The sequence below is a fragment of the Protomyces lactucae-debilis genome (assembly GCF_002105105.1).
Source record: "Protomyces lactucae-debilis strain 12-1054 chromosome Unknown BCR37scaffold_7, whole genome shotgun sequence".
In the NCBI taxonomy this organism is placed as follows: Eukaryota; Fungi; Ascomycota; class Taphrinomycetes; order Taphrinales; family Protomycetaceae; genus Protomyces; species Protomyces lactucae-debilis.
Genome location: NW_024467999.1, coordinates 516,079 through 540,731, shown reverse-complemented (window position 1 = coordinate 540,731; position 24,653 = coordinate 516,079). Strand labels below are relative to the sequence as shown.

Here is a 24,653-nt window from a genome sequence, read left to right as displayed (position 1 = left end):
ACTAATCTTCTTTAAGAATCGAGCAGAGAGGTGTTTGCCTGTAGCATGATTCAGTAGCCTAGCTCGTCTGTAGCTGGTACCTGGCAGCAGTAGCGGTATCGAGTCGTTGGTTGCCGCTTCGCCAAGAAACTCAACTACACCCACAAAGTATACTTTCCAGCTTATATATATCTGTACAGAGCAGCCTACAGCCTACAGCATCCAAGTATAGAGAAACAGTCCTGTCTACACGCAAGAGAGTGTGAGAGGAAGAGCACAACACCATGTCGGAGAGCCAAGAAGGCCCCTCACCGACCGATTCAAAACCAAGACTCAAGCGCAGCTATAAACACTCCAACTACGCATGCGCCAGGTGTCGCGCGTCGCATCGCCGCTGTAAGCATAATCCGGAAGACGACCCGGAGTATGATGGAAGTACCCCTAAACGCACGCGAAGGCGTAGAAAGACAGCAGCAACGATGACGGAGGAAGAGACGGCCGCTGCAGAAACGTTGCAGGCGATGCAGCCGCCTCCGCCTGCAACGACTGGGTATACGCCTAGTGCCTATGCAGTGACTCCGGGTCAGTCATCATCGAGTACAGACGCATCAGTCAACGCGATGGGGTATGGCTTGCCTGATTTGTCGATGGGCATGTTCGGTGCTCCCTCGAGTGTGGGTGTGCCGCAACCGCAACAGATCGCATGGCTCGTCCGACCCATTGCGCCTGCATCCCTAGGTCCATCTCCGTCGCCCAGTCAAACACCCCTGCCTTCCTTCAACCACATTGCCGGTCTCGCGCAACACTCACCTGTCTCACGCAGCAGTAGTCTGCAAGACGCGGAATTCCTCAATGATCTCACCACCTTTGACCAAATTGACCTGGGTGGTGTGCTGATGGAATTCTTTTCACACACAGAGAGCGAGGAAGGCTTCTGGCGCGGTCCCGGGATGCAGATGATTGATGAGAATGCAGCCCTGAAACATGCTGCACTCGGCACATACCTACTCCACCGAGCATTTGCAGAGAGACAAGCAGAAGGCTTGATGCATGTTGAAAAGGCCATGCAACAACTCAACAAACAGCTCGCAGTGAAGGATCCGAGTGTCTGGCAAACTGGCATGTTCACAGCGGCACTCCTCGCCATTGCCTCTTTTTGTGCATGCGAACCATTGTCAGCTGCACGACTGCATATGAATGGTGTAGCGAGCATTTTTGGACAGCTCTGGCCACGCATGGATGAATGTCGACCGGAGTTGAGGAAGCTTTTTCTACGGCAGCAACACTGTCCACGTGTCTGTCGCAGTGCCGTCAAGGAGTATCGTGTCTTTGTGGATATCTTCCAGAGGTTATTTCCGGACGTGGACTTGTATGCTGAACATGACATTGGTGCGATACAGGAATTGTTGGTGATTATGCTGGATGCACTCTCATGCTTTTTTGATTTGGGTGGTGCTCAACAACGTAAAGAATCCCTCACACTCGTTGGCCGGCTTCAACGCACTTTGGTGCGAGAATGGTTGGATGGCGCGGATGCAAAGCAACGTGTCTTTCGACCTTTGTTGCAAGAGGCGCTCTATGATTTGCTGGCGAGTATGGTGTACCCGCATCGCGACTTGTCTACACTCCGCACCATGCTGGCCAGTAAGATGTATGATGGTGAAGCTGCGTGTGGCGTGTTTCATTTTGCGCGGTTGACACTTGCGGCATTGGACAAGGTCATCTATGAGCCTGCTGCAAGGTATTATGCTGAATTCCAAAGTATAACAAGTGGGAACAAAGGATGCGCTGTTGCAACAGTGATTCATTAGAGAGTACGTAAAACTATAGGATACTTTCCATGATACTTACAGGTGCTTGGTGGTCGATGAGTGACCGGTAGCATTGTGTTCAGATGCATTGTGTCCAATACCACTGTGTCCGGTGGCATTGTGTCCAATACCGCTGTGTCCAGTGGCATTGTGTCCAGCAGCGTTGTGTCCGGTAGCACCGAGTCCAGTAGCACCGTGTCCAGCAGTACCAATGGCGTCAGTGTGGACATTGTGGCCGCTGAGGTGGCTTCCCTCGAGTGTCTGGGGAGCACCTGAACGGGTTTCCCGTGCAACACTCTCACCGGCCTTGAGACCACCCTTCTTGCTGAACTCAGCCATAGAGATGGTAGGCTCAATGGTGGCCTCGTGCACAACAGGCTTCTCGTGAATCACCTCGTGGATGGGGACAGTGGTGTGGATGTGCTCCTTCTGGAGAACCTCACGCTGAATCACGGGTTGCACAGTCTCGTGGACGTGGTGGTGTGTGACATCCTGGCCAACAGCTGCACCCTGGACCTTGTTGTACTGGGTAGGGAGGGTTTCTGAGGTGTTCTTGTAGGCATTTTGCTGCTCAGCAAGGGCACGCTTAGCGCCATCAGTCATTTCCTGTGTGCGTTCACGCGTCTCAACAGGCAAGACGTTGTGCTTGTGCCTGGTCTCCTCCTCGACACGGTCAGCGACGGGCTGAATGCGCTGCTGGTGGTGGTGGACGTGGTGTTCACGGTCCTCGACGACATTGACTTCCTCGGTGACGTGCTTGGCGACACGCTCCTGTGTGACGGCCGGTGCGACGGTCTCGTGTGTCTGGGTGGTGTGGTGGGTGCCTGTACCGGTGGTCGAGGTGTTGTGAGAACCAGTCAAGCCGGAGCCTGAGGTGTGGTGTGAGCCAGTCAGACCGGTGCCTGTGTTGTGGTGTGAGCCAGTCAAGCCTGAGCCTGAGGTTGTGGTGTTGGATGTGCCGACTGGGTGTGTGCCGGTGACTCCCCTGTCTGCGTGTGTGCCGTGAGTGGAGGTTGTGTGGTCACCGTGGGTGGTGTCCTTGTCTGAGTGGATGGCGTCCTTTACTTTGTTGATGATGGAAGACATGATAGATGGGTATAGAAGGTCTTTGATGTTTCTGACGAGCAGATGAGGACTAGGGGCCTCTTTATATGGCTGATATTGGTCATGTCATGGCCTATGGACTGTGTCTACCCTGGATCGCCGCCCATTACGTATTTGCTGGCCAGGGCTCCATCACTCGCTTCACTTCATCATCACGCTGCATCCTGGATTGCTGCTACTCTTGGCGGCGGCTCTCTCTCCAGCCTGTGCATAGATGATCCAGCTGATGACGACAACCACTCCATCAGTAGATCTAGATCTCGTCTATCACCTCGTCTATGTGATTATATCGCTGCCTTCGCTGCCTGCTGTTTCGCGTTTTGCCCCTCACGCGTCATCGTTGTGGCTTGATCATCACTCAGGCTCACTCACGCTCTATCAGATCAGATCACGCTCCATCATCTGCAACCAGCTGCCTCGTATTCCGCCATATCCTGAGACTATGACTCTATAGATGATGAGATGATGAGCATAACCAGCATCGCATAGCATGAATTCTGCTGCATGAATTCTCCGGCAGCAACGGCCCGAAACACTGGGCAGCATAGATGAAGCCAAGATGATGCAGCCTTGACGAGGGTGAGCGCTGACCAGGGCAGTGGTCACTGGTCAGTGATCACCTAATTCCGTGGACCGGAAAGGACGGCAAGCTGGGCCATCCAATGTCATCTATATACGATTCTACTTTACCCAGGGATTCGTCGTACCCTCCTGGTGACGAATGAAGCAGAATGAGATTCCTGTGACAGGGCCCGTATACATCCGTAACATCCCTCGGTACTCCTACAACGTCATCGGAGGCAACACGAACAAAATAAAGTCAAATCCTCCCTGCAACAGAGCCTGGCACTCACCCACATCATAACATCATGGGCCTCATCGACAAGCTCAAGGGTAGGAGCAGCAAGGACGAGGCAGACGTCAATGGCAAGCATAGGCGCTCCTCTTCCCTCGGCAGGCGCAAGTCTCTCGAGGGAAAACCACCCAACAGAACAGCAGGCGATGTACCACAGCTGCCACCGTTGTCAGACAGACCCGAGGCAGTGTACAGTGTCGAGGGTGCCGGGGGTATGGCAGGCACAGGGAAAGGAAAAGACAAGGATGTTGCAGGCGTAGCGCGTGGACTGGAGCAAACACATTTGACCACTCACACAAGCACGCCGACGAGACCTGCGTACGACGAGCGCAACTTGACAAACACTCCTTTCAACCCCGATACATTCCTCGGCGGCAAGGAATCCACCACGGATTACGAGCAACAACTCGTGACGCCGATTGTGCAGGAAACCATTCGGCCGCACGTCGAAGAAACCATCATCCCGGTCTTCAAGCGCGAACACCACGTCATCCACCATCAAACACGCATCCAACCAGTCCTTGAGCAAGTCGTGCTTCCTGCGAAACACTATGTCATCATCGATGGCAAGAAACATGAAATCTTGCCAGAGGCAGTCACGCAGTATGTCCTCAAATCGCGCGACTATATCCCCATGCAAATCAAGCCAAAAGTCATTGTTCGCGAGTACGTGGATTCTGAACCCCTCGTGGGTCCGATCCTCGGGGTTGGCGCATCGCTTGTGAATAAAGATGTCATGGTGGAGCATCAACGCAAAATCAACGAGAGCTATGTCGTGGATAAGCTTCACCCACAACCCATTCCAACGTCTGTTCCTGCTACAGAATCGGGTCATGGCGCTTCGATGCCTGTGACGCAAGTCGTGGGCAGCAGCAATGGACTGAGCAAAGAACAGGAAGATGCACACCGGCATGCCTCCATCAAGGAAAAGTTGTTTGGCAGCAAAACTGCCAATAAGCATGAACCTGCGCGTGCGTGAGGTCGTCTTTCCATGTTTCCCATGTATCCTGTAGCATGCACTGTATAAATATCCTCATTGATGCCTGATTAGACTGTCTATTTGACCTTTCCCTCAACTTTTTGTCCCGCAACGAAAAGGAAAAAGTCGCACCACGAAAGGGAAAACAACCCGACAAAGGCTCCAGCTTGGGCGTATCGAGTAGAAGAGACGGGCGTGATGTCTGCGACTGTTCGCTACCCGAGACAGGGAGACGATACCAGGCCCGTCAAGATTGCAGGTAAGAATATATCCTGAGCCCAATCCTGCACAATAGACTGACCACCCCCCTTTTCATCAGGCAGCTGGAATGGATGGCGACCGGAAGAGATGCAGTTGAGCAAAGACGGGACAGGCTTCACCTATACGATCCGTGCACCCGTTGGATCGAAGCAAGAGTACAAGTTCATCACACCGGCTGGTGAGTGGGTACTGCAGCCAGGTCGTCCAACAACCCCAGATGCACACGGCACGCATAATCACAAGGTCATCATGGAGGCTACCGCTGGTCTAGGCGGGGAGTCATCTGAGAACGAGGCGGCTGCTCGATCTGTTGGGAAACAAGGGACAGCTGGATCGCATGGCAGGCAGCACTCGCGACAAGGCTCCTTGAACCCCTCAGCGCCGTCCTTCAGTCCAACGGCGGCTGTATTCAATCCTGGAGCAAGCAGCTGGGGTGGCCCACCGCAGGCTCCAGTACAGCAGCAGCAACAGCAGCAGCAAGGAGCACCGGGTCGTCACGCGCGCAGTCGGTCATCCGCTCGACACACACGCAGCAGGTCCAGCATCAGCACGCACACACGACCACGCTCCACCTCTCGTCCAGCAGGCAGTCCCATGACGGAGCATGAGAATCTCGATCCAACCGCTGTTCCCTTCAAGCCGCAATTCAAGCAACCCACACAACCTGTTACGCATGCACAAGGGTATGCTGCTGCGCTCAAAAAGACACCCTCACCACCTGCTCATGTACCACAGCAACAAAACGCTGGTGAGGGAGGATTCAAAGTACCTGCTGTGCCTGCTTCAAAAGCTGCCTCGAGACCATCGAGTACTTCGCCTGAGCAAGTCGATGCGGCAGCTGCTTCATATGCAGTGCGAGCAAAGCAAGCAGCGCTAGAGTCAGCAAAGCAAGCGGCGAATATCATCCAGCAAGAATCAAACAAGACATCAGGAGTCGTAGAGGAGGTTGAACGCGACCTCAAGCACGCTGCCGGCAAGACAGCTGACACGGCTGATGCTGCGGACACATCCCTCACTGAGGCTGCCTCACAAGCTGCAGAGACCACCTCGACTAAAGCAACTGAAGTCAAGGATGCTGTTAAGCAAACCAAAGATGTAGCAGTGCAAGAGACTTTCCAAGTCGCTGAGACTGCCACAGACAAAGCACAAGATGTGAAGGAAGCACTCAAAGGGCAAAGTTCACAAGCGGCAGAATCTCTCCAAGCGACAAAGGATGGTGTGGTCGATCAAGCATCACAAGCAACAGATATAGTCAAAGAGAAGACTATTCAAGCCAAGAATGTCGCTGGTGAAGCTGCCGAGACTGCCAAAGAGACGGCTCAAGAGTATGCATCAGCGGCAATCGAGACGACCAAGGACGTGGCTGCATCCGCTCAACACACTGCTACACAAGCTAAAGATGCCGCAGCAGAAACGATCACTAACGCCAAGGACGGTGCGCAGGAGCAAGGCAGAAAGGCTGGAGCTGCTGTGCAAGAAACGTCTCACCGCATTGACCAACACGTTCAGGAGGGCGCTGCAAAAGCACGTCAAGAAGTAGACAAGTTCGGACACGCCGTGCAGGATGCTGCTGCTGAAGGCAAAGAGAATGCTCAGCATGCAGCTACTCTCTTGCAAGAAAAGGTACAAGCAGTGCCAGAACAGGTCGCAGATGCTGCGTCCAAGGCGGGAGACAAGGCACAGGATATCGTCCATGCTGTGCAGGAGAAGGCTGTTGAAATTACAGATGCGGCAGCCGACACACTCGATCGCGCTTCGAAGACTGTGGCTGATGCTGGAGCTGTGGTGCAAGAAAAAGCAGTCGAGCTCAAGGACGCTGCTGCTGGCACCGTTGAAGAGGTGATTGACTCTGCTGCAAGGACTGGCGCAGCTCTCCAAGATTCTGCAAAGCATACAGCCGTGGCTACTGCTGACCAAGTCGGCCAAACAGCAGATGCAGCTCAACGCAAAGTGGAGAGCGCCGGAAGTGCAGTTGCGCAAGAGGCGAAATCGCTGACAGACAAAGCTACGAACGAGGCGCGTGATAACAAGGAGTCTATGCAGCAGACTGCACAAGATGCGAATGAGACTGTCCCTGTTGAAATTACCAAAGTCGGCGATACTGCACATCGCGCCGCTGCAGAAGGCAAGGCCAATGTCGCCAAATCTGCAAGCGTACTGGCAGAGGAGCAACAGTCGCTCACAACTACTGAAAGGGATCCATCCGTCTCGGCCTCAATCGATCGCGAGCGTGTCGAACCAGCGGCAGAAGACTCGCACGTCAATTTGTCGTCCAGTCATGCTGCTTCGACCAATTCAACAAGCGCAAAACCGGAGCATGTGGCCACAGTCTCACCGGCTCCAGCTATCGAAGCGACCGCTGAACCTGCCGCAGAAGATGGTCTTGCTGCGCCCTCCCGTCAGCCAGACCTCACTACTGCTGAAATCAGTGACTCCTTTGGCAAGTCGACTATGGCAAATAAGCCAGACACAGTGCTTCCGCTATCTGCAGAGGGTCAAGCAAAAGTCGCAGCTGAGTCAGAAAGGACCACCTCGTCGGCCAAGCGTGCTCAGTCCTCTGGCACCGATGTGACGGGTGACCGTCCTGGTACGAGCAGGAGTCTTGGTGCGAAACCGAGTGGCAACTTTTTGTCATGGATGCTCAAGTCATTGTTCGGTGGCATCTTTCGTGGTATTGGAGGGCTTTGGGATAAGCTTGCTTTTTGGCGCAAATCACCCCATGGTTCACCGCACACTCAGACTGCTACTGCTTCTGCCGCTGCGATCAGCACGACGCCAGAAGGCATCCGAAATTGAGGAGGTCAAGATGGCGTCATTCACGAATCTTGCATGCTCAGGCTCAACTAGAGAGTCTGCGGTCGCATATACTAAAAGCATAGTACTCCATTCTTTTTCCCCACTTGCCAGGCTTCTCAAGCGCCAACGCCATATGCAGCAGTCTGTGCACCCCAAACGTTACTCACCACCTTTGTCTGCCCTTCAAGAGCTTGTCCAACTCCAGCTGCGATGTATAGCGGCGTGAAGTGTTCAATTGTAGGGTGCGCTTTGCGAAAGTATGGATGTGTTGTGATGTCGAGTAAACGCTGCTTTTGTTGCAAGAGGTCTTCCTCTTCATGTGCATCCACCAAAGTACTCATGAGTGCATCATAACCTGGATCAGCAGTAACTCTATCCCAAGCCTGCCAGTCCTTGAATGTGTGAATGGTCAGTCCACCACATAGAATAAGATATCCTTCCTTTGCCAACGATGCGATTGCCGAGCCGAGCTTGAGATTTGCTTCTGGATTCACATACTGGCCTACCTCAACGAGCGGCACATCAAGCTTGTCTCCAAACATGAGCTTGAAGGGGATGTACACACCATGATCAAAGCCACGCTTGTTCTGCACCTTGCTGTTGTTGATCCCGGCAGCAGATAACAGGGCAGCGACTTCTTGTGATAGCTCAGGATCTGGCTTTGATTGGAAGCGAAGCTGATACATTGGGTCTGGGAAGCCATAGTAGTCATAGTACAGAGCATCCTGGCTCATCTGCCATGCCTCGGTATTGTCAGTGATGAGAATAGGTGCATTTGCATCAACTTCCCAATGAGCTGAGAACACGACGATGCCTTTGGGCTTGTACGTTTCGAGCAGAAATGGCCCAAACTGACGGAGAAAGTTGGCTTGCTGGCCGTTTGGACCGCCTTCGAAGCCTTTAGTGAAGCGTCCAGACTTGGCAGCACCTGATTCTGTCATGAGAGCTGGAGAGCCATGAGCGAAGAAGAAGGCAGGTATAGCGTTTCCAGGCTTGTGACCTGGCAAACTCTTTAGGGAGTACTTGCTAGACATGATTGAACCTAGCTCCGGACAGGAATCTGGGTTCTTATATGCTTGATGTCTTTGGCAAGTCATCGATCCGTAGGCTGATTAATCGAGGTTTCTGCGGAGCCGAGCATGTGCCATCTGACAAGATAACGGCTAAATGTGCCGGACCTGAAAAACAAGGTTTCAACTTCCATGGGTTCCTTGCGAAGACTTTTTGTCGATTCCATGTGTTGAAAGGCGGTCGATGCTCTATGAATAAGGAGTATCACCAGTTCTCTTCTTGGCAGCTCAGCATGATTGATACGGCATCTCGGGCTTTTTCAATCAGGGCCGGCACATCAGGCAAGATGAAAGTACAGTGACACTGAACCTACTGAATAGGGTGAAATTGTTCTTAAGCAGCCCTGCGTTGAGGCTTTTCCGGAGAGTCACGGTGCCTGGGAGTGCAGCCATGTAGTCTCCGTTTCCCTCGTCGTCATTTGCGGAAGTTTTTAAATTTGGGCGAAACAGACAAACAGAGACCACAACACCTCGTATACCGCTTGTCCTTGCTTCCATAGCTACGGCAGACCTATCTGTCCTGTCATCATGGCCTCTGGCCCAGAGCCTGCTCTTGCACCGCCCTTGGAACACCCAAAGGGCAACAAGGCAAGCACAGTTACTCAAGCGGCTGGCACGAACCAGCCTGCGTCATTGCCATCCACGCAAAACCTGCACCCGCTCGCACGTCCGCTCACAAGGGACACGTCGCGCACAAATGGTACAATGCCGACAATCCAGGATGAAGATACACCCACTGCACGGAATCGAGCGCCAGCCCTCGAAGGCGCGAAACATCCAAGTTTTCTGAGCAGATTCAAACGCGATTTTGGCAGTGCAGCCAATATAAAAACTCCTGGTGATATCATGACGGCGCCCTTACCACGATCAGGTGTACAGTCTGATCCGTTTGACAGGATCATTACACAGCGTAACGACTTGACATTTGCGCCTGTACCACATTCACCGTTAATGCGCAGTGGCTCATCTGTCTATGAACCAGTCACGCGGCCCAGGGAAGATGCAGATATGCAATCCCTTCCAGACCTACCGCGCGACCGGCAGCTTATGACGCGCTCCCAGACGGAAGGACAACAACCCAGACCACGCAGTTATATTGATCCTGAACGCGCAGCAGCTGGTAGGAGGACGCCCATGCATCGCAACGAAGGATCTGCCTCTGGATCACGCGCAAAAGTAAGAGAACGCTGGGATCGCATCAAGGCCCGTATGGCAGTCAGCAAAGCTGTCAGCAAGAAGAAAAAGGAGCAGCCAAAGGGCATGAACCAGGATGTGATTAACTACTTGATTGCAGGTGCACTGCCTGCTGTGTTGGTGGGGGCAGCGCTCATGAAGGACGAACGTGGCAAAGCGCCGCGCGTTCCCGTCATTTTCGCATTGCTCAATTTTGAGCTGACGCCGAACACAGAGGGAAACACCAATGCCCGGTTGCATCTCAAATTTAACATTGAGCTCGAGTATGGTACCGGCGATTCTCGTAAGCGTTGGGTGATTGAGCGTGACTTGGAAGATTTCTGGCGTCTCAACCTGTCTTTAGGCATTCGTCGCAAGCTACGACTCTCAAAGAGCAGAAAGCCGCCTGATTTTCCATCAGAAGCTCTGCCATTCTTCAGGACTGCCCGAAACTTGGAAGGCGATGAACGCACAAAACGTATGGCTCAAGACGTCGGGTCTGGCGTTGCTGCAGGTATCGGCGCGCTAGCGGGCGCAGTGGGTGGTGCCTCTCAGCTTGTTGACCGTGATCGACAGTATCCACGTATTGTTGCAAACAGGATCGGTGCCTGGTTGCGTAAATGTCTTGTTTGCTACACATTCCGCGAAGAATGCAACCGCCTTTGCAAGTTTTTGGAGCTCTCAACCCTCGGCATTCGTCTATCGCGCGATGAACGCAAGTCTGGGAAAGAAGGATTTCTCGCTATTCGCAGTATTCGTGGAGCGACACGTGGCATGACCTGTAATCCGATGGAGTACAAAAGAAGGCATAAGCCTCGGTGGTATCTGGTTCGTGAAAGCTACATCCTCAGTGTCGAGCATCCAAGTGCCACGGAGATCTATGATGTCTTCTTCTTGGATCACCATTTTGACATCACGCGGAGAGACTTTTTGTCGGATGTATCGATCGACGATGGGAAGCATCATCACCCGCAGCATCATCAGTTCAAGATGAAGAATAGTGAAAGACGTGTGCACCTTGTCGCCAAGAATGAAAGACAGTTGGACCAGTTTGTCAAGAGCATTGAAACGATGGCAGAGTCAACGCCATGGGCCAAAGAACATCGCTTTGGTAGTTTCGCACCTGTACGCACCAATGTTGCCGCTCAGTGGTTAGTGGACGGCCGTGATTATTTTTGGAACGTCTCTCGTGCCATTTACAACGCAAAAGACACCATCTACATTCACGACTGGTGGCTAAGCCCTGAACTCTACATGAGGCGCCCATCGGCCATTGCAGAGAAGTGGCGGCTCGATCGACTTTTGCAACGCAAAGCGCAAGAAGGTGTCAAAATCTTCATCATTATCTATCAAAATGTTGGTACAACCGTGCCGATTGATTCTACCTACACCAAATATTCCATGATGGGTCTGCATCCAAACATCTTGTTGCAGCGGTCGCCTGGACATCTCAAGCAAGTCACCTTTTTCTGGGCGCATCACGAAAAGATTCTTGTGGTAGATAATGAGATTGGCTTTGTCGGTGGACTGGACTTGTGCTTTGGTCGTTGGGATACACCTGAACACATTCTCGTTGATGACAAGGACAACTTACGCTCTGGCGATGGCGCTGAGACTGGTGAAAAGTCAGTTCCTGATGCTGGAGACGATGTGACGGACAAGGACTTTCAGGTATGGCCAGGCAAGGACTACTCCAATCCACGTGTGCTCGACTTCCACACTCTGGACAAGCCCTATGCAGAGCTGTACGATCGCAGCAAGATTCCAAGGATGCCGTGGCATGATATCAGTATGTGCTTGCTCGGTCAAGCGGCGCGTGACATTGGACGGCATTTTGTGCAGCGCTGGAATTACCTCCTCCGGACCAAGCCACCTCGCAGACCCATGGCAATGTTACTTCCACCCTCAGACTATGATCCTGCTGATTTGGAAAAGTACGGCTTGACTGGTACGTGCGAAGTACAGATTCTGCGCAGTTCCGGCAATTGGTCTCTTGGTTTGGATGCAACGGAGCACAGTATTCAGAATGCATACTGCAGTCTCATCAAAGAGTCTGAGCACTTCATCTACATTGAAAATCAGTTCTTCATCACCAGTACAGAAGTGGATGGCACAAAGATTGAGAATGGTATTGGAGATGCTCTGGTTGAGCGAATCATCAGAGCACACGCCAATCAGGAACACTGGAAGGCCGTTCTTGTGGTTCCTATGCTTCCTGGATTTCCGGGTTCAATTGACAACAATGAAGGCACAGCACTAAGGTATATCATGAAGTGCCAGTTCAACTCCATCTCACGAGGTGAGAAGTCCATCTTTGGGCGTTTACGAAAAGCTGGCATCGACCCAGTCATGTACATTAATGTTTTTGGACTTCGCGGATGGGGACGAGTCGGCAAGGAAACGCCTATGCTCGTTTCAGAAATGGTCTATATCCACGCAAAGGTATGTCGAAAACACTTACGAAACGCAAGCTGACGGTAGTGTATGATTGTGGATGACCGTGCAACGATTATTGGGTCGGCCAACATCAATGAACGCTCACAACGCGGCATGCGTGACTCGGAAGTTGCCTCAGTTGTTCGTGATACGGACATGATGGACTCGACCATGGGTGGCAAGCCATACAAAGTTGGACGCTTCTCACACACGTTGCGCATGCGACTGATGCGCGAGCATCTTGGCGTGAATGTTGACGAGATTGAGCAGCAAGAATGCCATATGGATGGACTCGCCAAAGCTGTGCCATTCAACCGTGATTTCAAAGTTTGGAACCCAGCGGAGCAGCCTGGTCACATTAGTACAGAGGCAAAAGACTGTGCTAGCAATGACGAGGGTATTCGTATCGCTAAGGTTGCAACCGAACACATCGAGCAAAACTGGACCATCACAGAAGCGCATGATTTTCTTCACAATCACAACCCTGATCGTTCCCTTGGCAAATCGGGTGTGAATGATCGCTGGTTTGATGAGCATGAGCAAATCAAGGTGCCACCCAGATTTGGACGACCCCAGGTATCTACTTCAGCCAATCCGCTGCCAAGTGGTATCCCCATCACCATTGGCCGGACCACCAATTTGGGTGAAGAGATGGAGCATGCGAAGCGCGACCCTGATATTGGCTTTACGCTCAAAATGTACAAGGATCAAGTAGCGGCTGAGAAGGGCAAGCCATACACAACCTCTGCAAACCGATATGCAGATGCCGACAAGAAGCTGGCAGAGCTGGCAAAGGAGCTCAACATCACATTAGATGCGCCTCTTAAACCATTGGTGCACCTGGGTTCCGGCGGCACCGGTCCGTTTAGCGCACTTGACCAAGATGAGGTGAAAGTTGCGGAAGGCAAGTCTCAGGGTGGCTTTGAAACATTTGCAGAACAGCCTTTCACAAACCCGTTGACTGGCAAAGAGATTGCTTCTGTGGATCCATATGGATTCTCTGATCCGTTGATTGACTCATTCTACCATCAGACATGGTGTTCACTTGCAGTGAGCAACACAGACATCTATCGCGAGGTCTTCCGCTGTCAACCGGATGACCAAGTCAAGACGTGGAAGGATTACCACAAGTGGGAGAAGTACAGTGAAGACCTCGCCAAAATGCAAGGCGGTCACCGGGATCAACAGGATCTGTCAAAGGATGCCCCCGGTGGTGGTCCCGCCGGTGCGCCTGCATCCAAGTTGCATCATGGCGGTGCTGAACATATGGCGGACAAAGCAACGGATGCTGCTGCCGCTCGTCATGGCTTGACTGGTCATGAAGTTGCAGCCAGCGATGAGGCGAGCTCTTCTGGGACCTTACACGAGAAGGAAACAGACAGCAGTGACCCTCGCTCAACAACCACAAGTACGGTACCTGGCTCGCCAGCCAATGGGAAACATGGTCGACAGACGCGTACTATTGGCGGTCAGACCGTCGAACTGCCGAGTGTTGAGATGATGGAGCAGATGCTATGTGGTATCCGTGGACATCTCGTCATATGGCCAACTGAGTGGATGCTTGAAGCCGACAAGCAGAATGACTGGCTTTACACGATCGACAAGGTACAGCCGATTGACATTTATTCTTAAAAGGACTGTAATTACGGAAGGTAGACCAACATGGTGTAAAAGTGATCAATTGCTCTAGTAATGTACTGCTACACACTACTATATGACCTTGAGTTCCTTCAGCTTGCCAATCATCGCATCGACATCTTCGACCTTGTCGCCTCCCTGTCTGACGGGCGGCTCTTCGACCTTGAGTGTCTTGAAGCGATTCGCGATTTCAATGCCATAGTCAGCGAGCTTTGTCTTTTGTAGTGGCTTCTTCTTGGCCTTCATGATGTTCGGCAGACTTGCAAAGCGCGGCTCATTGAGACGCAGGTCTGTTGTGATGACGATCGGTAGCTCAGCCTCGAGTACTTCTGTACCACCGTCCACCTCGCGCTCCACTGTGACCTTGTCTCCATCAATCGTGACTTTAGATGCGCAGGTCGCTTGTGACCAACCGAGGAGACCAGCGAGCATTTGGCCAGTCTGGTTGCAGTCGTCATCGATAGACTGCTTTCCAAGGAAAATGAAGTTGCTCTTCTCCTTTTCTGCAACTGCCTTGAGGATCTTGGCCACCGTCAATGGCTCCAGCGCCTCGCCCTCCGCGATTTCGACAAGCGTACCACGGTCTGCTCCCATAGCCATGGCTGTTCGCAGCGTATCCTGAGCCTTCATGGGACCAGCAGAGACAGCAAGCACATCCTCGACACGGTCTTTGTGCTTCTCCCGGATCCGGATGGCTTCCTCTACGCCAATCTCACAGAAAGGGTTCATGGACTGCTTCTGACCCGACAAGTCGATTGCAGTTCCTGCTTTGTTGACTCGAGGTTTGAGTGCATAGTCAAGCACTCGCTTTGTAGCACAGAGGATGCGTAGCTTGGACATTGGATGTTGTACCTGGTCGAGTACTTCTCCGTTGCGGCACTTCCCGAGTTGCGCGACATGAGGAGCACGTGACAGTTTCAGATGGGCAGGCACAGACGACATCATCATTTCAACAGCTGCCCAATACAGTGGCAATACTCCATCTACACAAGGCAATCTGCATAACAAATGTCGTCTACCGCTGCAAGGCTACGTCCCAAGCTCAAAGCTGTCATATTTGACATGGATGGGACCCTCACCAAGCCTCAGACATACATGTTCAAAGAGATGAGAGATGCCCTCAAAATTACCAAAGAGCAGGACATCCTCGGCTCGATTGAAGCACTTCCAAGTGAAGAACAAGAAGCAGCTCATGACAAGATTCGAGATATCGAACGGAATGCCATGAGCAAAATGGAAATCCAGCCAGGATTGCATACGCTGTTCAAATACTTGGCAGAGACAAAAGTCCGAAAGGCTATTTGCACGCGCAACTTTCATGAACCAACGCAGTACCTGTTGGATCATTTCCTTCAAGACTACAAGATATGGCCAGTCATCACGCGTGCCTTTACACCACCCAAGCCGTCTCCAGAACCATTGCTGCATATTTTGGAGAAGTGGCCCGATGTCGAAGTAGAGGCATGCATGATGGTGGGTGACGGTGCAGATGACATCAAGGCGGCACAAGCTTACAAGATGGACACAATTCTTGTGCTCAACAAGGACAACGAAGAGCTGAAGAAGCTCAATCCGACGCATGTTGTGCATGATCTCAGCGAGATTATTCAAATCATCGAAGAGCGTACTCAATTGTGAGATACAATGCTATAAGAAGACTAGATAACAGGTGGCATGACACCCAGTGCTTCATTGTACTCTGTTACCAAAGCAGAGATGATTTCTTTTGCAGGACCAGACTGCTTGACCATGCCAACACCAGTGCCACCCCAACACACTAAGCGCGAAAAGTCGCCCTCCTTGACGGCTGTAGCATAAGCCTCGCGAATGACTTTTGGGTCTTGGCCCTCAGCATGTTCGCTTGCCGTGACATTGGCTATCGCACGTCCTGTATATTGAGCGGGCCAGTCTGTTGTACCACGCATCTCATCGTAGACGCGCGTGAGAATGGTGGAGGCTCCACCGTCCTTTGCAGTGAGTACAACGTCTTTGCCAGCTTTTGGGAATTCTGTCTCATCAGCTGGCATGAGTCTCGTGCCAACAACAACGCCTTGAGCACCTAATGTCAGGGCAGCAAGCATCTGCCGGCCATGACTGATACCACCTGCGGCCAATACGGGAATTCGTGTGCTTTGACCATCCTGAGAGGCGAAGTGAGCACATAATTCAGGAACAAGAGAGATGATGCTGGCGTTGCTCGCGCCACAGTGACCTCCGGCATCTGTGCCTTGTGCAACAATCAAATCGGCACCAGCGTCCACCACAGCCTGAGCTTCCTTGACTGTATGAATTTGTACAAGGAGTTTGATGCCAAGGGGTGAAAGCAGAGGCTTGAGCGCCTTGAGCCATGTGTCATGTTCACCACCATACAGCCAGACACAAGCGAGGACGCCAGAGTCCAAGATTTTGGCATCTGATTTGAGGATTTTCACAAACTGGTCAGGTCCATCCTTCATAGTGAATGTCAAGATCCCGACGCCGACGTGAAACTCCTCTTTTTGCTGACCTTTGAGGGATGCCTTGTGCTCTGCTGCCTTAATGAGGTTGCTCTGGAGAGCAGCATGGTTATAGCCGCCGGCAATGAAGCCAAAGGCGCCAGCCTCACTGACTGACCTTGCCAGATCAAAGCCGGCGAGATTGGCCATAGGGGCAGACATGATGGGGATCTTGAGCCATGGAAAGAACTGCTTGAGGGACATGCTTGGGACAGAAAGAGTAGTACGTAGATGTGTGCCTGGGTCGACGAGTGTCCGGCTCCGCGTATCGAGATGCGACTTGCGGGGATAAAGTTACACAACCACGCCTCATTCTTACCCTCAGTGCCCAGGGCCATGGGCTAAATTTGCATCAGAGGATGCCTCGTGTAGCAACCGTCAAGAAGGCCGCAAGAGCCAAGTTCGACTATAGCTTGGACTTCCCTCATGTCAACATGCGCGCATCGCCTCATCTATACAGAATTGGTATAGGCGAGCAAGGCGTGCTTTCTGTTGAGCCATACAAGTCAGAGCTACTACCTCTATGGCGCTTCAAAACACCCGATGTGGCAAGGGAATCGAGTCAGCTCCTCAAGGAGGCCTTTGACAAATACAAGGTCGAGAGAGACTTCATTGGCATGGACATGACGCGCAAATTTATACAGATGGGCGTGACGCGTGCTCGTCGATATGCCAATTGGCCCGGTGGCAAGAAGTATGCTGGTACGATCGATGCCAAAGGGAAGCGGGAGACGGTGGTGAAGGGGCCCGAGAATCCCATCAAGGCGGAAAGTGCTCGCATATTTGGCGAAGTGCTTGCGACGGTCAAGGACGACGACCTTTATCAGAAGCTTGCAGCGGAGCACAAGGATCAGTACGAGCGCCAGGATGCTGGCAAAGTCGTCATGAGCGGAAAAGAGAAGGAAGCTATAGGCAAGCGCTCACAGGCCAGCCAAAAGATCAAGCACGAACCAGAAGTCGACTCCGTCAATCCTCAAGTCACGGATGAAGACGATGAGCGGATACCTGAGCCAACCAATGCCCGACGAACTCGATCAAGGAAGACAACAGTGAAGGATGAATAGGAGGGTAGATGCTGCATTCTCGTAAATTTGTACACACTACGCGGTGTAGCCCCAATCGCTTCGCCTGGTTTGCCTGATTTCGCGGTACATGCGCTTTCGTTCACTCCAGGTCGCCTTGATGGCTTCTTCTTGCTTTGCAGCCGCTGCTCTGGCCTCCTTTTTGAGTGGTGCGACCAGACTGATGAACAGCGTCGACACGCCAAATTCTCTCGCAAGAGCATTGATCCCAGCACCCTCACTTCTACGTGTACGCACTTCTTCAATCTGTTCGGGACTCAGCCGAGCTTGTGGCTTGACGGGTGTCAGTCTCGGTGGCAGTGTGCCCTGTGATATCGCGACGGGTGTTTTCGCTAGGTGTCTCAACTCCTTCGGCAGAAATACAGTCGGTGTGATGAGCGCATTCGGTGAAGATGCCGGTGGATTGTAGTAGATGCGCGTGCCAGAGGCTTCGTCGCTCGCAAGCTCCTGTCCCACTGGGATCGGTTTGAGCTTTGGCAGTCGCTGTGGACGGGCCTTCACTCTGCTGAACCCGACCATGCGGGAGTCTTTTGGTTTAATGGGCATCTTGACTGATGTATATGACCCCCTCGACGCCTGTTCTTGTGTGGATCGTGTCTAGCCTCACTTCTTCTAATCTGGTCGGGTGTTCGTGTGGTTGAAGTCTTGCAACAAAATTTCTCAGGCGCACACGACGGCAAAGAAGCAGACAGGCTCAAGCGTCTAGGCATCTGGAGACTGCCACTGCACTAGACAGACCATGTCGTCCATCTGCTTGTAATCTAGCTCAAGGCCACTATGGTCAAGACCCACATCACCTTTGACGAGGAAGAGACAGCCTCGCTTATTGCTCATGAAAATCCCTTCTCCCTCAAGTCCAAGTCCAACGGCACTAGCTCAGCTCGTGTCGCTCCTGCAGCGCAGCCAAAGCTCACTAATGGCCATCACAAGACGAGTGATCTTGCTACAAAACATACAACTAAACCGGGGAAGCGGCGTGTGGTAGACTTTCAGGAGGAAGCAGATGCCACTTCACCTGTGCATAATACAAACGGCGACCGCCATGAACATAATCGCCAGTCGAGTGCAACTCGGCATAAGCTTGCCGATGATAGAGCCCGCTTACCTATTGCCAGACATGTTGCTCACCTTCGTCAAAAAGTAAAGGACAACTCGTGCCTTGTCTTGCTAGGTGAAACGGGGTCTGGCAAATCTACACAGCTGCCACAATTTCTTCTGGAAGATGTGGAAGAAGGATGTATTGCCGTCACACAACCTAGACGAGTCGCTGCCATCAATTTGGCGAAGCGTGTAGCGGATGAACGCGATGTCAAGCTCGGCCGCGAAGTAGGCTATGCGATACGATTTGACGATACGTCGAGCAAGCACACACGCATCAAGTACCTAACAGATGGTATGCTCCTCATCGAGCTGATGAACGACCCCCTCTTGTCGCGCTACTCGATTGTCATTCTCGATGAAGCGCACGAACGGACACTGCTCACAGACCTCTTGCTTGGCTTCATGAAACTACTGCTCAAAAAGCGGATGGGCTTCAAAGTGGTCATTATGTCCGCTACGCTCGATGCTGAACGATTCAGTGCCTTTTTCGATGATGCAGAAGTCATGACGATTGAGGGTCGTACCTACCCAGTGGAGCTGTTTTACACAAAGACCAGTCAACAAGATTACCTTGACGCTATTCTGCGCGCAGTCTTTCAGATACACGTTGGCCAACCATCTGGCGACTTGCTTGTCTTTTTAACTGGTTCCGATGAGATTGAGAATCTAGCGACATTGTTGCGAGAGTATGGTGAGCAGCTACCAAAAGAAGTGCCTCGACTTTTGATCTTGCCACTCTATGCCTCACTCCCACAAGACCAGCAAGCGCGTGTCTTTGCAGGCACCCCTAAGAATACGCGCAAAGTCATTCTATCGACAAACTTGGCAGAGACTTCCGTCACGGTGCCGGGTGTTCGTTATGTGATTGACTCTGGCCTACAAAAAGTCAAATCCTTCAATAGCAAACTCGGCTTCGAATCGCTCGAAGTGGGACCTGTTTCTCGCAGTAGTGCAGAACAACGCACTGGTCGAGCCGGTCGTGAAGCACCTGGAAAATGTTGGCGCATGTACACGGAAGAGACATTCGGACAACTCGACCTTGCTGCATCCCCAGAAATCGCTCGTGTCTCTCTAGCATCAGCCGTGCTGGCTCTCAAAACGCGCGGTGTGGATGATGTCCTCTCTTTCCCCTACATCGATCCGCCATCACGCTCGGCACTCGTCAGAGCACTTGAAGAGCTGTATGCGTTGGGCGCATTGGATGATGGCGGTCACATCACACCAATAGGGAAGCACATGTCAACGCTACCACTCAGTCCTGCTCTAGCGCGTGTTTTGTTGGCGGCAGGCGAACAGGCGGCTGTTCACGAAGTCGTTGACATTGTGGCCTGTTTGTCTGTAGATGGCCTGTTTGTGGATCGTGCTAGCGAACGAGAGGAAATTGCCGCTGCGCGTGCCCGCTTTGCATCTGCTGAAGGAGATCACTTGACGCTGTTGAATGTCGTTCGGCAATATCTCGGTGTCCTTGCAACGCAAGCAGCAGATGGTGAAATGACTTCTGCAGGAGCATGGTGTAAGCAGATGTACCTCGACCAACGCGCCCTTCGGACTGTCCTTGATATCCGCAAGCAACTCCTCCAGCATGCAGCCCGCGCAGGTCTCGTGGATGCCAATACTACGCCTTCTACAACACGACAAGATGCCGATCTTCCTGAGCGGATCTTGCGCAGCATACTCGTTGGGTTTGTTGGTCATACTGCGTTTCTCTCGCCTGACGGGTCGTATCGAACAACAGGTGGCAACACAGCCGTTGCGATCCATCCATCGTCGACATTGTATGGTAAAAAGCACGAGGCCATCGTCTTCCACGAGAGTGTCTTTACAACCCGTCTATGGGTGCGTGGCGTGAGTCGTGTCGATACTGCTTGGATACGTGAGTGTGCGCCGAGTTGGGCTGGTAGAACATCAGCGTAGCTGGCTACTTGTAGCATCACCAAAGGCTTCGTCAGGGAGTGACCCAATTCTGGCCTTGTAGGCCTTTTCCTTGACGTGATATTCTGCTTTCCAATGTTGGTCGGTCGCTGTCTCTGGTGGACTCAAGGCCGGCACTTGCGCAAGTAAGCGTCCATAAAGCCTCGACAGCAGGCGATCCGTCAGGACGTGTGCTGCAACAGATCGTGCTTTTCGCGAGCCGCCAATGATCTTGACCCCCGCCAGTGGCGATGCATTGTGGTCGAACCTTTCTAGCACAGGATCACGCAGTTTCTCTTGCCGTGCTTTGACTTCTTCCAAGTGGTGTGTTCTCCAGCAAGGTATACGCATGCCATGAAGGACTTTGTTACCTTCACAGAGCTGTTCTTGCCTCGAGGCAACTTTGACAAGCCATGCACGATCTTCCGCAGGAATGGGTACCTGCGTTCTTTCCAACAGCTTGGTAAGATGTCGCCAGCGAAAGTTGGCTTCACGCTTTGGGTTGAGAGGTGGTACTAGTGCACTGACTGTTGCTGCCGTCGAAGGGGCTATGTGCCATGCGCCTTGTTTCTTTCTTGTTGCTCGAGCAACTTCTTCTTCCAGTTTGCGCAGGTCGCCCTTGCTCACACCGCCTATTGCCTTTTGTGCTTTGAGCTCCTTCCTCGCAGCTTGAGCATTCATTCGCTTTTGCAACTTGGCACTCGCTCCAGCTGGTTGGGGTAACTTTGGTTCAAGTGACCGACTGAACTGCAAGGCCAATAAGGCGCGCAACTGATCTGACAAGAAAGGTGGTTTTGTGCGGGGATAGCCCGGTATCAGCTCCGGCAGGGGACTTGGTAGACATGCATCTGTCAAGACTGAGAGATATACACGACGTAGACGACCACGTTGTCCATAGGCACGCTGAAGTACTGTTTCCAGGGCCTTCATATCACCTACTGCTGCTTTGTCTAGTTGTCTGCAATGTAGCATCATTCGCTGTCGCCATCGTGTCAATCGGTCAGTCGCGACACCAGATGACTTTGGTACTGTAGCATGGATGTTGGTCTCTCTGGCAGACTCTCGTGTGAGCTGAACAAGCTGCAGGAGACGTTTCGATGCATGAGGATCAACAAAGTGTTTGACACGAAGCAGGAGCTGGCGGTATAGCACAGGAAGCGAGGGGAATACAGGTTTCGTGCCCATCTATATGAGAGCTCTAGCTGCTTGCACAAGCATTCTGGCAGTGCACTTGACTTGCTGACGAGTAGTCTGCAAATTGCTTCCAGTCGTGGTCCAGTCGGCGACACTTTTGAACACGCACAGGAGACATACAATTGCATGTTGTGCCCATAGCCTGTAGCATTCAGGGCCCTTGACTCTTTGAGAGATAATCAATCAATCAGGCAAGTATTCTGCACATCCAACTCAGGCCAAGCCGCCCCTGTCCGTGCCGTGTCACAACGACCCATCTGACGTGTCTGCCTGCATATGCCATGCTCTAAGTAAAGTCTTGCTAGAGCCAGAACCGCGGTCAGTCATAAGATTAGACTTGCTCCTAGTCTTGGCAAGTCCTTGCAGGGTCCTCCAGCACCAGGACTCCTCAGGCTGGCACTCCTCTATACAAGGCCTCCACTACTAAAGCCCATCCGGCAGCAGATCTTGGCGGTTCAGCCTCTCCCCCGCGGCCGCCTGCACCAGAAACACGCAACCAGACCGCACACACTGGTCAGCACAGAGGTCCAGCGCAAGGAAGCAGCAGCAGATCTGTTCAAGCTGTACAGCCATCGCACGCCGTGTTCTTCCTCGTTCCCAGGGACTGCACCCGAAGCGCTTGCATTGATCATTGATTGGGGACAAGAGCAAGGCACATCACACAACCGACCTAGTCAATAGACTGCTCTTCTGACGCCATGGCAGGGGCCACGGCCGCCAAGCCAGAGAAGCGTCGCCGACCACGTCGCTCTGCAGGCTGTGAAGCATGTAAAGCACGGCGCATGAAGTGCACGCAGGAAAAGCCCAGCTGTCGAGAATGCGAGAAGCGCGGCATGGCACATCGATGTGTGTATGGAACAGATCTCATCATCTTCCAGTCGGAGAACAGCAAGATTGAGTCGCAGTATCGAGTCACGGGCACGAAGCGGCGATACATGAGACAGGGCGGCAATATGGTAGACGGGGAGATGGCGAGTTACATCATCAAGAAGCTGAAGTGTAAAGTGGAAACGCCAGAGACCATGAGCAACAGTCAGGGGGCGCCGGCAAGTCCAACGGTGACTGAAGCATCGACGCCCGCTGTGGACATCGATTCGGAGCCGTCGACAACCGTTGTCAGAAAGCAATACTTGTGCGACGATGAGATCCTCCCCGGCAAAGGCTACAATTCATGGACGCAAACACCACATTATCATCTGGCCACCCTCGAAGAATCAGCTCTTGCCAGTTTCTTCAACGACTTTTTGCCGAGTGAGAAGTTCATTCAAGGCTGGCAGCCTTGGTCGCGTGGACTCAAGGCCATCTTGAACCAAAATGACATGGTGAGAAATGTTGTCCTTGCCATTGCTCGCAGGCATGTCAAGGATTCACATGGGACCGATCCAGCAACTGCTCGCACCAATAAAGTCCTGGCTACACAAAATTACCATCAGTCGGTACTCGCTCTTCAGCACTCCATCGATGATCCGGAACGTGTGCGTCAAGACGGCACCATTTTGGCCGTCAACCTGCTAGCATTATTTGAGCTCATGTGCGGAAATAGTTCCAGCTTCCAGTATCATGTCGATGGCTGTTGTCAGTTGCTCAAGCTACGTGGGCCCCATGCATTCAACAAGGACACAGATGCGCTCACTTTACTTACCTTCTCCGCTTATCAATCAGATCAGCTGCGTCAATCCATCTTGAAGGGACAAGCAACGTTTTTGGCCGAGCCGGCATGGCAAGAAGCCGCGATGCGTGCCTTGTCGCCGTCTCCAGCGAACCGCTTTGCCGGCACACACCTCAACATCCTCATGCTTCGACTGACTGAAGTCTGCGCTCATGACCGCCTAGATCTCGCCAAGGCTCGACTCTTGGAAGATGATTTCATCAGGGAGCGCGCAGCAACTTTGCCAGTGGCCAATGTCATTTCTGCACAGCAACTTGAACGCTTATCATCCAAGGCCAAGGCAATTAGGCTCACCCAATCGCCATTCGGTATGGACTGCATCTGTTATGATGCGTTGCTCAGCAGGCAATACACTGAATGCTATCGTGCAGTGACCATTGATTGGGCATTGCTGCATCTTCACACAACGTACCCTGCGCTTGCGTCTGCCGCAGATCATGCTGTGATGGTCGAAATGATGCAAATCTGCCAATACATCTTCCATGATCGCAACAACTACAGCATCTCTGTCATTGCAGATACTTACCAACCTATGGGAATCTGCCTAGAATTCGCACGCACGGACGCCGAAGTGGATTGGATCCTGCATTTCCTCAGCAATACCGGTGTGACTGCAGCCAACAAGATTGGTCGTGTGGCCAAGGAGCGTATCCGTGATTATGGTGATGCACCCACGCTGCGTACGCGTAGTGCCAAGATCTACGGCCGATTCCTCGAAGGCACGGGTATGACGACGCCAGCCATTGAAGCAGCAGCTCTGGCAGAAGCAGTTGAAGAGCTGCTCGATGATGAACGCGCACCCGAGTCTACTGAAGTGGATCTAGCGAGCGTTGCAGGCATCTTGACACCCCTTGAGGGTGGTGGGAGTAGCCAAGGCTTGTCACCACAACAGCAATTTGCAGACTTTGCCGCATTTCAGCAACCCAATATGCATGGACCCGTGCAGCCTCCGATGACCATGCGTTGACCCATTCGACCCTTCTCGCATTGGCAAGCTCAGGCTCATCGCCCTGTTTGCCCATTAATTGTTCTCGAACTCACGCGAAAGCAGTTCATCACAGGTAGATCTTGTATGTAGATATGATCTGAATTCTTACA

General features: G+C 52.4%; 11 protein-coding genes across 11 annotated transcripts; 5 read left to right on the top strand and 6 right to left on the bottom strand.

Moving 5' to 3' along the window:
- Positions 1 to 1,985: 1,985 nt before the first annotated feature.
- BCR37DRAFT_332249 (uncharacterized protein) lies at positions 1,986 to 2,603 on the bottom strand (the record flags this gene model as incomplete). The annotated part of the gene is made up of 1 exon (XM_040867057.1): positions 1,986 to 2,603. A coding segment is annotated over one exon (618 nt), but the record flags the coding sequence as incomplete, so codon positions are not given.
- A 717-nt stretch (positions 2,604 to 3,320) lies between these two features.
- Positions 3,321 to 4,831, top strand: BCR37DRAFT_284983 (uncharacterized protein). Its single transcript, XM_040866843.1, has one exon. It carries the CDS (start codon positions 3,764 to 3,766, stop codon positions 4,727 to 4,729), a length of 966 nt encoding a protein of 321 aa, XP_040726184.1. The 5' UTR covers positions 3,321 to 3,763; the 3' UTR covers positions 4,730 to 4,831.
- Positions 4,832 to 7,902: 3,071 nt separating this feature from the next.
- BCR37DRAFT_346190 (Extradiol ring-cleavage dioxygenase, class III enzyme, subunit B) lies at positions 7,903 to 8,820 on the bottom strand (the record flags this gene model as incomplete). Its single annotated transcript, XM_040867672.1, has 1 exon — positions 7,903 to 8,820. The coding sequence occupies one exon, from the start codon at positions 8,818 to 8,820 to the stop codon at positions 7,903 to 7,905; it is 918 nt and encodes a 305-aa protein (XP_040726183.1).
- Positions 8,821 to 10,065: 1,245 nt separating this feature from the next.
- On the top strand, positions 10,066 to 14,097 carry BCR37DRAFT_366860 (uncharacterized protein; the record flags this gene model as incomplete). Its single annotated transcript, XM_040868288.1, has 4 exons — positions 10,066 to 12,471; positions 12,511 to 12,826; positions 13,055 to 13,609; positions 13,790 to 14,097. 4 exons carry the CDS (start codon positions 10,066 to 10,068, stop codon positions 14,095 to 14,097), a joined length of 3,585 nt encoding a protein of 1,194 aa, XP_040726182.1.
- Positions 14,090 to 15,016, bottom strand: BCR37DRAFT_378896 (uncharacterized protein). The gene has a single exon (XM_040869146.1). It carries the CDS (start codon positions 14,941 to 14,943, stop codon positions 14,176 to 14,178), a length of 768 nt encoding a protein of 255 aa, XP_040726181.1. The 5' UTR covers positions 14,944 to 15,016; the 3' UTR covers positions 14,090 to 14,175.
- Positions 15,017 to 15,111: 95 nt separating this feature from the next.
- BCR37DRAFT_345921 (HAD-like domain-containing protein) lies at positions 15,112 to 15,741 on the top strand (the record flags this gene model as incomplete). Its single annotated transcript, XM_040867647.1, has 1 exon — positions 15,112 to 15,741. The coding sequence occupies one exon, from the start codon at positions 15,112 to 15,114 to the stop codon at positions 15,739 to 15,741; it is 630 nt and encodes a 209-aa protein (XP_040726180.1).
- Positions 15,407 to 17,250, bottom strand: BCR37DRAFT_284988 (uncharacterized protein). Its single transcript, XM_040866844.1, has one exon. The coding sequence runs from the start codon at positions 16,800 to 16,802 to the stop codon at positions 15,762 to 15,764; it is 1,041 nt and encodes a 346-aa protein (XP_040726179.1). The 5' UTR covers positions 16,803 to 17,250; the 3' UTR covers positions 15,407 to 15,761.
- BCR37DRAFT_408374 (uncharacterized protein) lies at positions 16,958 to 17,662 on the top strand (the record flags this gene model as incomplete). Its single annotated transcript, XM_040872142.1, has 1 exon — positions 16,958 to 17,662. The coding sequence occupies one exon, from the start codon at positions 16,958 to 16,960 to the stop codon at positions 17,660 to 17,662; it is 705 nt and encodes a 234-aa protein (XP_040726178.1).
- Positions 17,663 to 17,698: 36 nt separating this feature from the next.
- On the bottom strand, positions 17,699 to 18,226 carry BCR37DRAFT_392328 (mitochondrial ribosomal protein subunit L20-domain-containing protein; the record flags this gene model as incomplete). The annotated part of the gene is made up of 1 exon (XM_040871136.1): positions 17,699 to 18,226. The coding sequence occupies one exon, from the start codon at positions 18,224 to 18,226 to the stop codon at positions 17,699 to 17,701; it is 528 nt and encodes a 175-aa protein (XP_040726177.1).
- A 2,460-nt stretch (positions 18,227 to 20,686) lies between these two features.
- On the bottom strand, positions 20,687 to 21,877 carry BCR37DRAFT_392326 (uncharacterized protein; the record flags this gene model as incomplete). The annotated part of the gene is made up of 1 exon (XM_040871135.1): positions 20,687 to 21,877. The coding sequence occupies one exon, from the start codon at positions 21,875 to 21,877 to the stop codon at positions 20,687 to 20,689; it is 1,191 nt and encodes a 396-aa protein (XP_040726176.1).
- Positions 21,878 to 22,584: 707 nt separating this feature from the next.
- BCR37DRAFT_386866 (uncharacterized protein) lies at positions 22,585 to 24,522 on the top strand (the record flags this gene model as incomplete). Its single annotated transcript, XM_040870487.1, has 1 exon — positions 22,585 to 24,522. The coding sequence occupies one exon, from the start codon at positions 22,585 to 22,587 to the stop codon at positions 24,520 to 24,522; it is 1,938 nt and encodes a 645-aa protein (XP_040726175.1).
- Between the last annotated feature and the right edge of the window lie 131 nt (positions 24,523 to 24,653).